Source organism: Thalassophryne amazonica, chromosome 4, assembly GCF_902500255.1.
Source record: "Thalassophryne amazonica chromosome 4, fThaAma1.1, whole genome shotgun sequence".
Classification (NCBI taxonomy): domain Eukaryota; kingdom Metazoa; phylum Chordata; class Actinopteri; order Batrachoidiformes; family Batrachoididae; genus Thalassophryne; species Thalassophryne amazonica.
Window position 1 is genome coordinate 60727258 of NC_047106.1, and position 15107 is coordinate 60742364.

The 15107-nt window shown below is 41.8% G+C and overlaps 1 protein-coding gene across 2 annotated transcripts in view; it reads right to left on the minus strand.

Moving 5' to 3' along the window:
* Window positions 1-8647: 8647 nt before the first annotated feature.
* The window catches only part of gucy2f (guanylate cyclase 2F, retinal), a 52726-nt gene continuing 46266 nt past the window's right edge, over window positions 8648-15107 (minus strand). The window contains exons 15-18 of one of the 2 annotated variants that reach the window (XM_034167973.1): window positions 13661-13759; window positions 13473-13567; window positions 13265-13350; window positions 8648-9730 (exon numbers count right to left, since the gene is read on the minus strand). In XM_034167973.1, the coding sequence (XP_034023864.1) occupies window positions 9646-9730; window positions 13265-13350; window positions 13473-13567; window positions 13661-13759 (365 nt within the window). In that variant the 3' untranslated portion in view covers window positions 8648-9645. The remainder of the gene's footprint in view (window positions 9731-13264; window positions 13351-13472; window positions 13568-13660; window positions 13760-15107) is intronic. The other variant, XM_034167974.1, reaches the window with a different exon arrangement.

Consider the following 15107-nt stretch of genomic DNA (forward strand, 5'->3'; position numbering starts at 1 on the left):
ACAAGGACCTGGTTCATTGGAGCTGACAACGATCTGGTACTTAACATAAACAAATCCAAGGAACTTATTTTAGACTTTAGGAGACAACCCCTTTGCAGCCACTCACCATCAAGGGGACTGTGGTGGAGCAGACGGACAGCCATAGGTTCCTTGGCCTTCACATCTCTGACAGTCTCAGTTGGGCAATAAAACTGCAACAATGAAAGGAGCTCAACAGAGGCTGCACATCATCAGGATACTGAAGAAGGAAGCACTTAAATGCCATCCCCTCACCTAAGTCTACAGAGGACTTGTTGAAAGTATCCTCACCAGTGGTATTACAGTGTAGTATGACAGTATCACCCTGGCCAGGAAAAAAATCACTGCAGAGGGTCATCAAAACTGCAGAGAGAGTGACTGGCACAATCGCCCTTCTATAGACACAATATATATCCTGCACTGCCAGAGGAAAGCACAGAGCATTATCAGGGACAAACATCTCCCAGCTCATGCTCTGTTGGTTAATAATACATGTGCAATAATTAACGATAGGCAAAACCACAATATGTATCCTAATGAAATATAAGCTGCTCTTCTTTTCTCAATTCACAGAGTTGATTTTGACATAGTGTATATCTATAAAGTGTATACTGTGTTTATTCTAATTTTGTGTTTCCTATGTTATGTTAACATTGTGTTCTGTATATTATCCTTTGTGTATTTTTAAGAATTTTTGTGACTCTGAGAAACGCACAAGAATTCCAATGTGCTGGTATTTAAATGCACTTGTGCGAGTGTCAAATAAACTTTATTCTAGTCTATTCTATTCTGTAGTCATGGTGACCATTCATGAGGTTGTATCCCAGTGGGTCACCTAAAAAGTCAACTGGAGTAAACAGTGTGGGTTTTTGGAGAAATCTGTCATTTTCATTCATTTCTGGAGTGGTTAACAAAGGAAAATGTAGGTTGTATGGCAAAATGGCTTTAAAGAAATCTAAACTTTTGGTGCATAAAATGTCAGTTATGTTAAACATCTTCTCAGTCATTTACAAAAGAAAGTTCCTGGTACAAGACTACCAGTGTCCATTCTTGATGTCATGTAGAGTTGCTTGTGATATAAAATCTGTGCCAAAATCAACATCCATTATCTATACCGGCTTACACCAAGGGTCATGGGGTGGCTTGAGCCTATCCAAGCAGTCATAGGGCGAGAGGCAGGGTACACCCTGGACAGGATGCCAGTCTGTCACAGGGCCACATATAGACAGACAAATACAACCACACTCACTCACACCTTCACACCTTGGAGAAACTGGAGCATGGTGAATCACTGGGCACAGTGAATCAGTAGCTATATCTGCAAAACTACATATACGAGTATATTTGCAGCAATTAATCCCCCTTATAAATTAGTGTTTTGTTTTTGGATACACTAAGGGTAAAACTAAGTGGCAAGTGAAGTCAGTTTTTTCCTATCAAATGTAAATTTTGTGGATGTCACTGTCTTTGTATTTATTTCTCAAAACAGAGGAAAGGTGGCCCAACAAATTGCTATTAGTTAGAAGACTACTCCGTCCAACTGATGAGCATGTGTTATGTCTTCTCCAGACTATCAGCTATTTGATAACATGACTCACGCACAATGAGTCGGGGCACAGTGACTCAGTCTAGAAAGTGATTTACTAAGCCCCAGTATCAAGTGGATGACAAATATTACTTGTTGAATCGTAGATATTTATTTTTCCATGAATTATTTCTATAATGTCTGCATAAACAACTGTTTTCACATTTGAACAGAAATGATGATAGTTTTTATAATAGTTTCTAAAGGACTTATATCACTATATAAGACACTCATAGCTGGTTTGCTGGATTATAGTTTGTATATGCATCAGCATATATTTAATAATTTTGAAGAAATCTTTATACTCATGTGTTTTTTTCATTATATTCTAAGTTGACTGACTGTGCCCCGGACACTGATTCACTGTGTCCTGTGAATTAGTGTCCGGGGCACAGTGAATCAAAAATTTTAAAATTGATTTTAAACACATATAAATTACACTTGGGAAGACATAAATAACACAGCCTTATAAACAATAACTTGCTGTATTAGGACAACAGCTTGGGACTCCAGCAAGGACAGTGGCATTCCTCCCCTCTCCTCTCCTCCTTTCTGTTCTCTCTGCTCCGACCTTCAAAGTCCCAGCTTCACCAGAGTGTGAACTCTTCAAATTAAGATTGGATTAACCATGGAATTGATCAGCTGGTCTCTCAACGCTATTGACACCATTTTTTTGACAAGGAATCAGGGCTGGGGGACCCTGCGTGCCCTGATGGAATCTACCCAGCGGTGCAGTAAATGGAATTCTGTATCTCGCCGCCTAACATCAACATGGTAGCCTTATCGGCTCCTGAAGGCCAAATTCCCTGCTCTTCCCCCAGAAGGATCTACAGCCTTAGTGAAGGAATTTGGCTCCCCCTTCTCATCCAACCCCTTCCCCTCCAGCCTGCTGTTGCTTAGCAACATCAGACTTTACACACACACTGAAAGAAACTGTCAGACTTTACACACACACGGACAGAAATTGACCGAAATTAAACTCATCTGCACACAACGCATGTCTCTTGCTGCAGCCTTCACCCACTTTGCCTCAATTCGGATGACGGACTGCTTCAAGTTTAGTGCACATAAACAATGTCAAATGTACACTCAACAAAAATATGAACGCAACACTTTTGGTTTTGCTCCCATTTTGTATGAGATGAACTCAAAGATCTAAAACTTTTTCCACATACACAATATCACCATTTCCCTCAAATATTGTTCACAAACCAGTCTAAATCTGTGACAGTGAGCACTTCTCCTTTGCTGAGATAATCCATCCCACCTCACAGGTGTGCCATATCAAGATGCTGATTAGACACCATGATTAGTGCACAGGCGTGCCTTAGACTGCCCACAATAAAAGGCCACTCTGAAAGGTGCAGTTTTATCACACAGCACAATGCCATAGATGTTTCAAGATTTGAGGGAGCGTGCAATTGGCATGCTGACAGCAGGAATGTCAACCAGAGCTGTTGCTCGTGTATTGAATGTTCATTTCTCTACCATAAGCCGTCTCCAAAGGCGTTTCAGAGAATTTGGCAGTACATCCAACCAGCCTCACAACCGCAGACCACGTGTAACCAGCCCAGGACCTCCACATACGGGGTCTCGACCTGACTCCAGTTCGTCGTCGTAACCGACTTGAGTGGGCAAATGCTCACATTCGCTGGCGTTTGGCACGTTGGAGAGGTGTTCTCTTCACGGATGAATCCCGGTTCACACTGTCCAGGGCAGATGGCAGACAGCGTGTGTGGCGTCGTGTGGGTAAGCGGTTTCCTGATGTCAATGTTGTGGGTCGAGTGGCCCATGGTGGCGGTGGGGTTATGGTATGGGCAGGTGTCTGTTATGGATGAAGAACACAGGTGCATTTTATTGATGGCATTTTGAATGCACAGAGATACCGTGACGAGATCCTGAGGCCCATTGTTGTGCCATACATCCAAGAACATCACCTCATGTTGCAGCAGGATAATGCACGGCCCCATGTTGCAAGGATCTGTACACAATTCTTGGAAGCTGAAAATGTCCCAGTTCTTGCATGGCCGGCATACTCACCGGACATGTCACCCATTGAACATGTTTGGGATGCTCTGGACCGGCGTATACGACAGCGTGTACCAGTTCCTGCCAATATCCAGCAACTTCGCACAGCCATTGAAGAGGAGTGGACCAACATTCCACAGGCCACAATTGAAAACCTGATCAACTCTATGTGAAGGAGATGTGTTGCACTGCATGAGGCAAATGGTGGTCACACCAGATATTGACTGGTATCCCCCCCCAATAAAACAAAACTGCACCTTTCAGAGTGGCCTTTTATTGTGGACAGTCTAAGGCACACCTGTGCACTAATCATGGTGTCTAATCAGCATCTTGATATGGCACACCTGTGAGGTGAGATGGATTATCTCAGCAAAGGAGAAGTGCTCACTATCACAGATTTAGACTGGTTTGTGAACAATATTTGAGGGAAATGGTGATATTGTGTATGTGGAAAAAGTTTAGATCTTTGAGTTCATCTCATACAAAGTGGGAGCAAAACCAAAAGTGTTGCGTTTATATTTTTGTTGAGTGTGTATGTGTTGTCTTTAATTTTGATGTGTGCCATTATTACGGTAAACAAGTAATTGTGGATTAATTGCTGTATCTTGTCTGAGGTAATTGGAGTGTAAACGTAATTGCTCTTTTAAGGATCATAAAGTTGTCTGAAGTCTGAAGTATTAAATCCACAATAGAATGACCTAAACCTATGGATAATGTGTTTATGCTGCCATATAACATATATGATCCACTGTGCCCTTCAACCTACTGTTTATGTTTCCAATTCACCTAATGACGTGAACATGTGGAGAACATGCAAACTCCACACAGAAAGGCCCAGGTGGGAAGGACCTTTTTGCTGTGAGACAACAGTGCTAACCAGTGTTCTACAGTGTCGCCCAAAATCAACATGCAGATCCATATTGGACCTGCTGTGGTAATTCCAGACACAAAGGGAAAACCAAAACAATTTACAAACCAGGATTTTAATTTTCTGAAAAGCTGGCATGTTGGAAAAAAGCATATTAATTCAACATTCATTTACTCCAGTCATCTTTATGTCACATAATGCATATTATTTTATATTCTCTTACACCTCTGTAAGTAGTAAAGAAATACAGCAGGTTTGGCAGATGTATTACAGGCAGGATATTGTCAGTCATTATTTCGAAAACACCCCCACCTTTCAATTTAAAAAAAAAATTACTTCACAGCTGAAAAAAAATATCATATTGTACACAACTAAAATATAAATGCAAAATTGTCTTCATTCCCATTTTTCATGCATTGAAGTAAAAGATCTTATAGTTCAACTATGCACACAAAAGGCTTATTTAAATTTTTGCTGACAAATTTGTTAAAGTCTGATCAGTTGTGGCATATCAACAGCCGGAACACAGCAGTATATCGTGCCGTGAAGAGATATACAGTCCTCTACAGCCAGTATATGCAGGGGTACGCCTCAGAAGAGCAACGCTCCCCCTGCACACAAAGCGAATCCTTTCAATTTTCAACCAAATTTCTCCAAAGTAAATGGAAATTTAATGAATACATGAAAATCATCAACAGACGTGTTGAAGTAGATGTTAGTGCGCTGGACAAATGTTATCATTTGTAGTAGGCTACTGAGAAACATACTGGATGATAATCATCCTTTTTTATGCATAGTACAAAGGGTTATATCTTATTACTGAGGCATAGTATACAAATAATGTTTATGAGTTCAATGGTACGAATATTTCATGAGGTGAAAGATGGTTTGTTTCAGCTTTCACCAAATTAAAATATTCATTATTTGTTTTATATAATGGCTAAAATACGAGGTCTATTAGAAAAGTATCCGACCTTTTTATTTTTTTCAAAAACTATATGGATTTGAATCACGTGCAATTACATCAGCCAACCTTGAACCCTCGTGCGCATGCGTGAGTTTTTTCACGCCTGTCGGTTGCATCATTCGCCTGTGGGCAGGCTTTGAGTGAGGAGTGGTCCACCCCTCTCGTTGGATTTCTTTTGTCTGGGAACTTCCTGAGAGACTGGTGCTTTGCTTGATCAAAATTTTTTCAGAACCTGTGAGGCACATCGAAGTGGACACCATTCGAGAAATTTAGCTGGTTTTCGGTGAAAATTTTAACGGCTGATGAGAGATTATGGAGTGTTGCTGTCGCTTTAAGGACTTTCCACGGATTGGCGCACTGTAAGGCAGCCGGCGTGGCATGCCGCCACAGAAAAAACACCTCCGTTGGAAGCCTTAACGACAAGTTGGAACATGTCCAGCTGATAAACAATTTCTCAGATACTCAACTGAAAGCCATCAAAAGCCGCCTGGTTTTTACAAATGGTTATCAACATGGAAGTGTTTTTCCTGTGGCGGCGCGCCGCGCCGGCTGCCTGCCGACACGCCAATCCATCCGCATGACTTTCATTACAAAATCTCCTTTAACAGTGGAATGTCCGGATAAACTGCTGATCCCGACCTCTTCTGAAAGTTCTCTGTTCTCTCACGACGTCCTGGGTCAACAGAGGCTTAAATTTGGAGGTTTTGGAGGCCTGGGAGCGCTGCGCGACGTCCCGCTCCGTTCGGAAAAAATTTTGATCAAGCAAAGCGCCAGTCTCTCAGCAAGTTCCCAGACAAAAGAAATCCGACGAGGGGGGTGGACCACTCCTCACTCAAAGCCTGCCCACAGGCAAATGACGCAACCGACAGGCGTGAAAAAACTCACGCATGCGCACGAGGGTTCAAGGTTGGCTTATGTAATCGCATGTGATTCAAATCCATATAGTTTTTGAAAAAAATAAAAAGGTAGGATACTTTTCTAGTAGACCTCGTAGATCCTTGTCATTTGATATTTTATTAATTTATAAACAACAGAAAAGGGATTAATCACACAGGTGATTAACAGTCCAACATGAACTTTAAATTGGAGTCAAAAATTGTGACGTGTAGTCCGTGATGCTGTACACTTACTTTGTGTACTTCCAAAAAAAAACAAAAAAAAACAAAAAGACTTTGTGTAGTTCCTAAGTCCAGTGAAAAATCACATCAGAAAATGGGTCCAGCTTTTCATCCTAACAGCACTTCATGCCTCCAGATGGGTGACTGTAGTTGATTTGTTTGTTTGTTTGTGTGTGTTTGAAGAATTAGCAGCATCAGTTAGCTCCTTCAAATCGTTGTTTGCCAGCAAAACAACTCTGCAATGTTTAGCTAAATGCTGTCCCCACTGTTGCAGACTGAACAGTCCCCCCTAAAAAATGGTCCACCCTGCCTTCACTGCGTATGCGTCATTTCTGTGTGTCAGCCACGGTTCACCGATTATCACCTCGTTTCTGCTTCAAACTACACTCCAGTCATCATCTATCTCAGCGACAGACATCTGAAGCTTTTGTACAACAATCATTTCCACGTAAATTCAGCATTATTTCATCATAAAAGACGGAAGAAGCGATCAAAGCGCCGCAGTCAGACGAGCTGCTAGCTACTGCGTTCACTGTCCCTCCGTCATTTCAAAGCGTCAGTAGCGACTCACTGATTATCGCCTTGTTTTCTGCTTAAAATGGTCTCGTTCCTGTTTAAAACTGACTTTAAAATGATTTAAGAGGTTTTACCTTGTTATCTGATGGTTAATAATCACATTATTCCCTTTGATCGCTTTGGGTGTAGAGACTGAGTCTCAGACGAGCTGCTGTGGTCCCGAATGAGGCATGCACAGTGAAGGCAGGGCGGACCGTTCGGTCTGCGACACCGGTACATTTCACATAGCACCAAAATTGCATGCTAAAAACAAACTATTGCACGGTAAATGAAACACAATGTTGTGAAAGTGTAGGAACACGGACCCACAACAGGGGGCGCAATGAACGGACAATGGAGGAAGGTGAATAACAAGGTTTACTATTGTGAAACGAGCACAATGAATACAACAATCACAATTTGGGGTCGAATCCGCTGGTGTCGTGTGGGCAGGCTCGAAGGTAGGAGACGTCCGTCTCAGTCGAACCGAAACCACCCAGATCTCCTCTGCCACCGAACCCTGGAAATACTGGAACCGCCAAGTCCCAAATTCCCAGGTGGCCACTGCCTCCGCTCGTCGGATCCGGTACTGCTGGCGGGAGAGAGCAACAACACAGGCGTGGATGCGACAGCACCCAGCAACGGAGAGGGGAGAAGCCGCCTCCACCTCCAGTTACAGTATGACAGGCAGGTGAGTACTTATCTAAGCAATTCAGCTGTCCTGAAAAGGTTTAACAAATCTGTTAGCTATTTAGTCAGAATATAAATGCAGAGAACGTTACCTTCGTCTAAAGGCGATATCTCGGCACTGAGGTGGAGACGCTGTCCTCCTGATATACCTCTGTGCTGAGTGGAACAGCTGTGTCCGGTGATGGGTGACAGCTGTCACCCAGGCTGCTCCCATAAGGCGGCAGCGCCCTCTGGTGCCTGGAGCCCGCACTCCAGGCAGGGCGCCCTCTGATGGTGGTGGGCCAGCAGTACCTCCTCTTCAGCGGCCCACACAACACACAACAGCAAATGGTATGAATAATCCATGTCACGTGACATACAACCCACCAATCACATGACAAGGATCCACTCAGCCATTATATAATACCTTATAGTGTTTTCTCTGTTTGTGTTTGTCAAATAAAAAGCATCAGCAGGACCCTAGATGCAATAAAAAGCCTGCATTCTGTGCCACCAGCAGGTGGCAGTGCATTTTCCCTTTCTCTGTTATTTTCAGAAAAAGATATATTGTTGCATTGTTTAATGATGTTGAAGTATTCTGTTGTTGTTGTTCTGATGTTTGCACTTTACCTGAAAATAGATATTTTGTCATAAATTATGTTACGTGTAACGTCATACATCATCCACTTAATAACAGGCACAGAATTTAAGCATCTCAAAGTCACATAAGGGCAGACTTCAGTATCCTTAATATGATGCAAAAATGTTTTGAGTAGCAGTTCCTGCAAATATCTAATCTTACTTTCACCCCTGGATATCAAGATTAGGTTTAAACAGCATGACTGTTGCACAAATGTGCCTCGGACCACCGCATATGGCTTCTTCACCTAATAAAGGTCAACAAGGTCAACTGCACATTTTAGAGTGTGCTTTTATTGTGAGCAGTCCAAGGTGCACCTGTACAACAATCATGCTGTGTAATCAGCATTTTGATATGCAACATCTGTCAGGCGGATCGATGAACTTAGCAAAGATAACCTGCTCACCGACACATATTTAACAAATATGAGTGCAAAATTCAAGGATAATCAACCTTTTGTGTGCACAAAATTCTTCGCTCTTTTAGTTCAACTTGTGAAGAATGAACAAGAATAAAAGTGTTGCCCTTATTATTTTATTGGGTACAAATGGATTTCTGATGTAAAGGATTCTTTGCCGTTCTGCCATAACAATAGTTTAACTTTTATAAATACAGTAAACAGAATAGTGTCATGTTTCATTTGGTAATTATCATATACAGTAGCAGCTTTTAACTTTGGTGGGCTAAAAAAAAAAAAGCCACTAAATAGCAGCGTCAGTCCCACACACCTACTCTGCACATGCGGGAACTTAATGAGCTTTTATGGCAAAACTAAAAAAACAAACAAAAAAAAACCAGACAACATTTAGTACAACAAAAACACATTACATTTCATTTTGAAATAGGCATTCGGGGCATCCGATGGTCAGATGGGTCAATCCCTTGGATGCCTTGTTATAGGTGACCACTCAGTGGCCAGTGAGTGCAGAGAGGAGAGGATCATTAAGGAGCGCGGCATTTCCCTGTGCGCAGGCCGGTAATGCACCAGTGCATTGTGCTGTGCTGGCTGCAGCCAGATTAGACAGTCGATGAACAATCCTCTTAAAGGAGTCTACGTTAAGCCACGGCGAGAGGCCTCGTTACACTGCGCGCCCTCTGCCCACCTCTCCTAGCTCTCTCTGTCTTCGGTTTCCTTTTGACCTCCTTCCTCTGCTCAAGTTTTGTTTCTTTGACATCTCTCTCATCTTGTCTTCTCATTCAGACTTTTTGTTTGTCTATTTGTCTGTTGGCCTTGCCAAAAATAGTCTTGACCTCCTCTGTCACCATCTCCTGCCAGTTGTCCCTATAATGAATAGAGAGAGTGGCGTTAGGAGCATTGTGTTGTACAGTGAGCAATGTGGAAGCAGCCACAATTCAAGAAACACATAAAAGCTGTGAAAGAAGCACGGCACACCAAGGTTAATATAATATTATATATATATATATATATATATATATATATATATATATATATATATATATAATAGCCACACACAGAAATGGAATAAAGTAATGAATGTATGTCAGCAACAATAAAAACAAAATGAAATAAAAATAAGGCTTTCCAAATATCCTTAAAGGGGTCATTTTGTGCAATTTTCTTTTCTTTTTTTTCAATTTTCTTTTTTCAACCTGAGCATTATTATTATTATTATTATTATTATTATTATTATTATTATTATTATTATTATTATTATTATTATTATTATTATTTATTTTTTTTTATGTTTTTGGGCTCAGCATTTCTCTCGAGACAAAAATGTTCATAATTGGTCCAGTTTTGGGTAAAAACTTTAACACCATCAAAGACTAAACAGCACATACAATGGATGCCTATATGGCAAGTGGGAACTTCCCACTAGTCCTAGTATTAAGGAGAGCATGTTGAAGCTATTTTTACATTTATGGGCGGCTATATGTTGCACTAAAGTAGGTTAAGTAATGTTACAAAAGTGTAACAATGAAAAAAAAACATTTAATTGTGGTGGATAGTTCCCTACTGTTTATTCATCCGTCATACATTTTGTTTATTCCTTTGTACTTCCTGTTGGACACCGCCCTGCATCTTAGTTTGGTCTCTTATGATTCTCACCCTGGCACATCGCTTGTATGGATTGCTTTGGTTACTTCTTGATTATGATTGAAATCACAGTGGTTTTGGCAAGTACTTTTTTGTTTCTCTGCTGTCTGCATATTGGGGTTCCTTTTGATTTTGCTTTAGCTCAAATTGTAACATGAAACTTTTTTAAATGAGTCATTATTACAGGTAGAGCAGTACACAGATGTCATAGTTTGATTCACACCATGGTTTGGGCATCACAATTTGGTATGAGTTTGGTACAGTTAAAAAAAAAAGTTTTTTTTTTTCTGCCTAGCTGGCTGATGGTGTCAAATATGCGCTCATTTGTTCGATATGTCATAAGAGTAACATGGCTCCTCTAAGGGCAGTGTGTGTGTAGAACTTTGACGAATGACAGAGAGAACAAGAGAGAGAATGAGCGAGAGACAGCAAGAGAGAGAGAGAGAGAGAGAGAGAGAGAGAGAGAGAGAGAGAGAGAGAGAGAAACAGCGAATGTAGCAGGAAGATTGTGAGCGATGGAAACAACAAAAAGTGATAGATGATTTTGAGTGAGCACTCAAACCTCTACGATCTACCAGTCACTCACCACTGCTATTCTAGCTCACTGGAGACCCTACGTTTTCCTTTCCTGCTGATTTAAAAGAATCAAGCAGGTCTTCTCTAGCTCCTGTGGGTCATTAGTCAGTGAGTGTAACCAAGTCAGAGGTGTCAGAAAAGAACTGGCACGTACAAAATGTGGTTCCTCATTACATATACGAGGTCTGTTAGAAAACTATCCGACCTTTTTATTTTTTGCAAAAACCATATGGATTTGAATCACGTGTGATTGCATCAGCCAAGCTTGAACCTTTGTGCGCATGCGTGAGTTTTTTTTACGCCTGTCGGTTGCGTCATTCGCCTGTGAGCAGGCTTTGAGTGAGCACTGGTCCTCCCCCCTCATCAGATTTTCATTGTGAGGAAAATGTCTGAACGGCTGGAGCAGCAATGCATCAAATTTTTCCAGAAACTGTGAGAGACAGCCAAGTGGAAACCATTCGGAAAATTCAGATGGCTTTCAGGGACGATTTTATGGGCAGCACACAGATTAAGGAGTGTTACAGCCAGTTTAAAGACGGCGCACAATGGCGGAGGGCACGCCGCGCTCCGAGCGGCCATCGACAGGCTGAAACAACCAGATCATTTCCAAACTGAATGCTGTGTTGATCCGGGACGTCTTTAATCCGGTCGCTCAGCCATTTTCCTGACAATGAAAATCCGCCGAGGGGGCTGGATCACTCCTCCCACAAAGCGTGCTCACAGGCGAATTACACAACCGACAGGCGTGAAAAAACTCACGCATGCGCACAAAGGTTCAAGCTTGGCTGATGCAGTCACACGTGATTCAAATCCATATGTTTTTGCAAAAAATAAAAAGGTCGGATAGTTTTCTAACAGACCTCGTACATATATCATTCCACCCCTACAGGCAGCGACTTACCTTAGCCTTTTCATCCTTTGGTAGCTCACTCTCCATTAACTGCCTACAAGTTAATTGTTGATACTCTTATCAACAATTATTTCTTATTGTAAGAGAAACACCAAGTCCCTCATCAACTTGTATGGACCTAGTGGAGATTGGCTTTCATAATCATGTTCCCATCAAGCTCCACCAAGGCAAACTCATCCAGTGATGCCACTGTTTTTTTCTAAGCCAGATTTTATTTTTTATTTTTTTCTAAGATGGACCAGTATCTGATTGTCTATGGGATAATTTGAGTTTTAATATCTGTTTTACAACACTTGCTGACCTATATGAGGGTAGTTTGCTGAAAGGTGTATAACGACCCCTTTAAGAATCAGGTGATGAGTTCAAAACGTGTAGGTACACAGAAGTATGTGTGCATACGATCAAGAGGCACAACTGATCTAAAAGCCACAAGTCACGGTTCACATCAGACAGGAAACGTTTGCACCATTCTCTACCTCTGTCACGTGTACTAAGATCAAGCTTTTTTCTCATCTTTCTTTCGCCTGCATGCAGCTGTGTCCTCAGGGTTCAGCCCGTGATTGTGTTCCCTGAAGTTACATGTGGAGGATTGCAATTTGCATCAGTTGAACATATTTCAGGTACGAGTGGCATTTTGAAAAAGAACTTCATAAACCTGAAGTCTGCAACAAGTCTATACATTTCTTCTTAATGAAGCAGCAGGACCTTCATGGCCGGGACGATGGTGGGGATCGAACCCACGCGGCTCGCACAAAAGACCGTTCCTCTACCAGGTCAGCCAAAGGGGAACTCCCTGTTAGCCAAGCTAGCGGGAACGTCTTTTCAATTGGGACCCGGGACTTTCATCCCGCTACACATCTCCCCACCATTTTTGACTTCGTCCCGAAGTCACAGGTGCATGTTAGCATACTCTGTGACCCACATCCTGTTCATGACGCCAGATTGAAGCAGTAGGACCTTCGTGGCCGAGACAATGGTGGGGATCGAACCCACGTGGCTCGCACAAAAGACCGTTCCTCTACCAGGTCAGCCAAAGGGGAACTCCCCGTTAGCCAAGCTAGCGGGAACATCTTTTCAATTGGGACCCGGGACTTTCATCCCGCTACATTAAGATTTACACAATTACACATCAGGAGAAATGCTAATTTTTAATTTGTTCATTGTCAATTTCATTAATTAGGATAATATGTCAAATTATGTATCCAGAATAGTTCAGGTTTTCAAACCAAACACACCAAACAGTGGCACTAATGGTGGAACTAAGATCTTACCCGTGTTTGATCTCTGGCGGTTTTGGCAAAGGCTTTATGAAATTGTTTTTTCCAACAAGCCAGTATGTTTCTTCAATACCCTTACCCTAAAATAATAATAAAAAAACAACAACAAAAAAAAAAACAGTTGCTGTCATTTAATAGACATTACCAAATGTGGAGGACAAGAATCTTACATCATCTAAATGACTAATGAATGTAATATTACCTTGAGCTCTGTCTTGCCCCTGACCTCTATTTTATAACCTTCGTTAAGAGAATGGAGGATTTTCACCGTGCTCATGTTCACATGGATTCTATAAGCTATGAGATGAGATGAGAAAAGGAACAAAATATACAACACACCCATGAAAGAACACAATAAAACACAGTGAGAGATGTGTGTAGGACACCCACGCAGCCCAGTGGATTCCATACGAGAGGCAGTGTTGACAGTATCTCCAAAAAGGCAGTACCGAGGCATAGTCAGACCCACCACCCCAGCTACGCAAGGCCCTGCAAACATGCACGCACAACATGAAAACTCTTCAGTCAGTCACTTCATAAGCACAATAACAAATACAACAATAATGGTAACTCCCCCCATCCTCTCCATACATTTGACAGAGATTAATGCAAATTATTTGTGATTCAGTGGTACCATCATAAATGGTTCTGTGTGGTCTTGACTTTTCATCAGTTCTGTCCAAAAGTGAACCACTTTATCCTTGGTGAACACACACACCTTCCACCATGTTTAAAACATATTAGCTCCAGAGAGTTTGAGTTAAACAGGTATGACTTGGAGTTTGACAATTGAAAGTGACCCAAGGTCACAGGTCATGTGTCCAAGAGAAAGGTGACATATAACTTCATATTTGTGTTTCATAGTAACCAGAGGCATATCTTTAACAAATTCTTTGGAACAGCCATTCAGAATATACAGGGTGGGCCAATAAAATGTTACCACTTTTTGATCGTACACAAGTTTTTGAAATGAGAACTTATTCAAAAATTTTATTTACAGACTTGTAACAGAAGCATCAAATTAACATTTGATACCAAAGGTTTCCCACTTTGTCTCTTGTTTTCAGCACAGTTCAATAATTGATGACATGTTCAATCCACGCTCCTCTTCTTTGGATTACAGCTGCAACACGCACATTGGAGTTGGTGATGACATTGCCACACATCTCAAGGAGGATTCTCAGTTTCTTTTTCATTTTCAGGAATTGATATTCCTGAAAATGAAAAAGAAATATTTGTTATTTTGGAAATTGTACGAATTAAAAAAGTGGTAACAGTTTATTGGCCCACCCTGTACCTTATTGATCAGCATTGGGCATAAATTTTGACCTTGGCCAAAGGTGCATGACTTTTATCCCATTTATCTGTTGTGTGGGCCGCCAGAAGAGGAGGTACTGCTGGCCCACAACCAGAGGGCGCCCTGCCTGAAGTGCGGGCTTCAGGCACGAGAGGGCGCTGCCGCCACGGACACAACCGGGGGTGACAGCTGTCACTCATTATCTCTTGACAGCTGTCACCCATCTACTCTACATCATCTCACTCCATAAAGACCGGACGTCATCTCCACCTCATTGCCGAGATATCATCTACCTGTGAAGGTAATTCTCTGCTGTACTGAAAATTGTGTCATAGTCTGAACTCTTTTTGCAGCCGCTTTCCTGTTGTGTGCCTCATCTGCTGGATTGGCGTTTGGTGTGAACAGCGACGGCTTCGCTTCACACCCAAACCAGATAAGTGGTTAACAGGAGCTGCACGAGTGTGTGATTAGAGGTGGAGGTGACTTTCCACCTTCTGACTGTTTTTGTTACTGGGTGTGCACACACCCACATCTCACTGT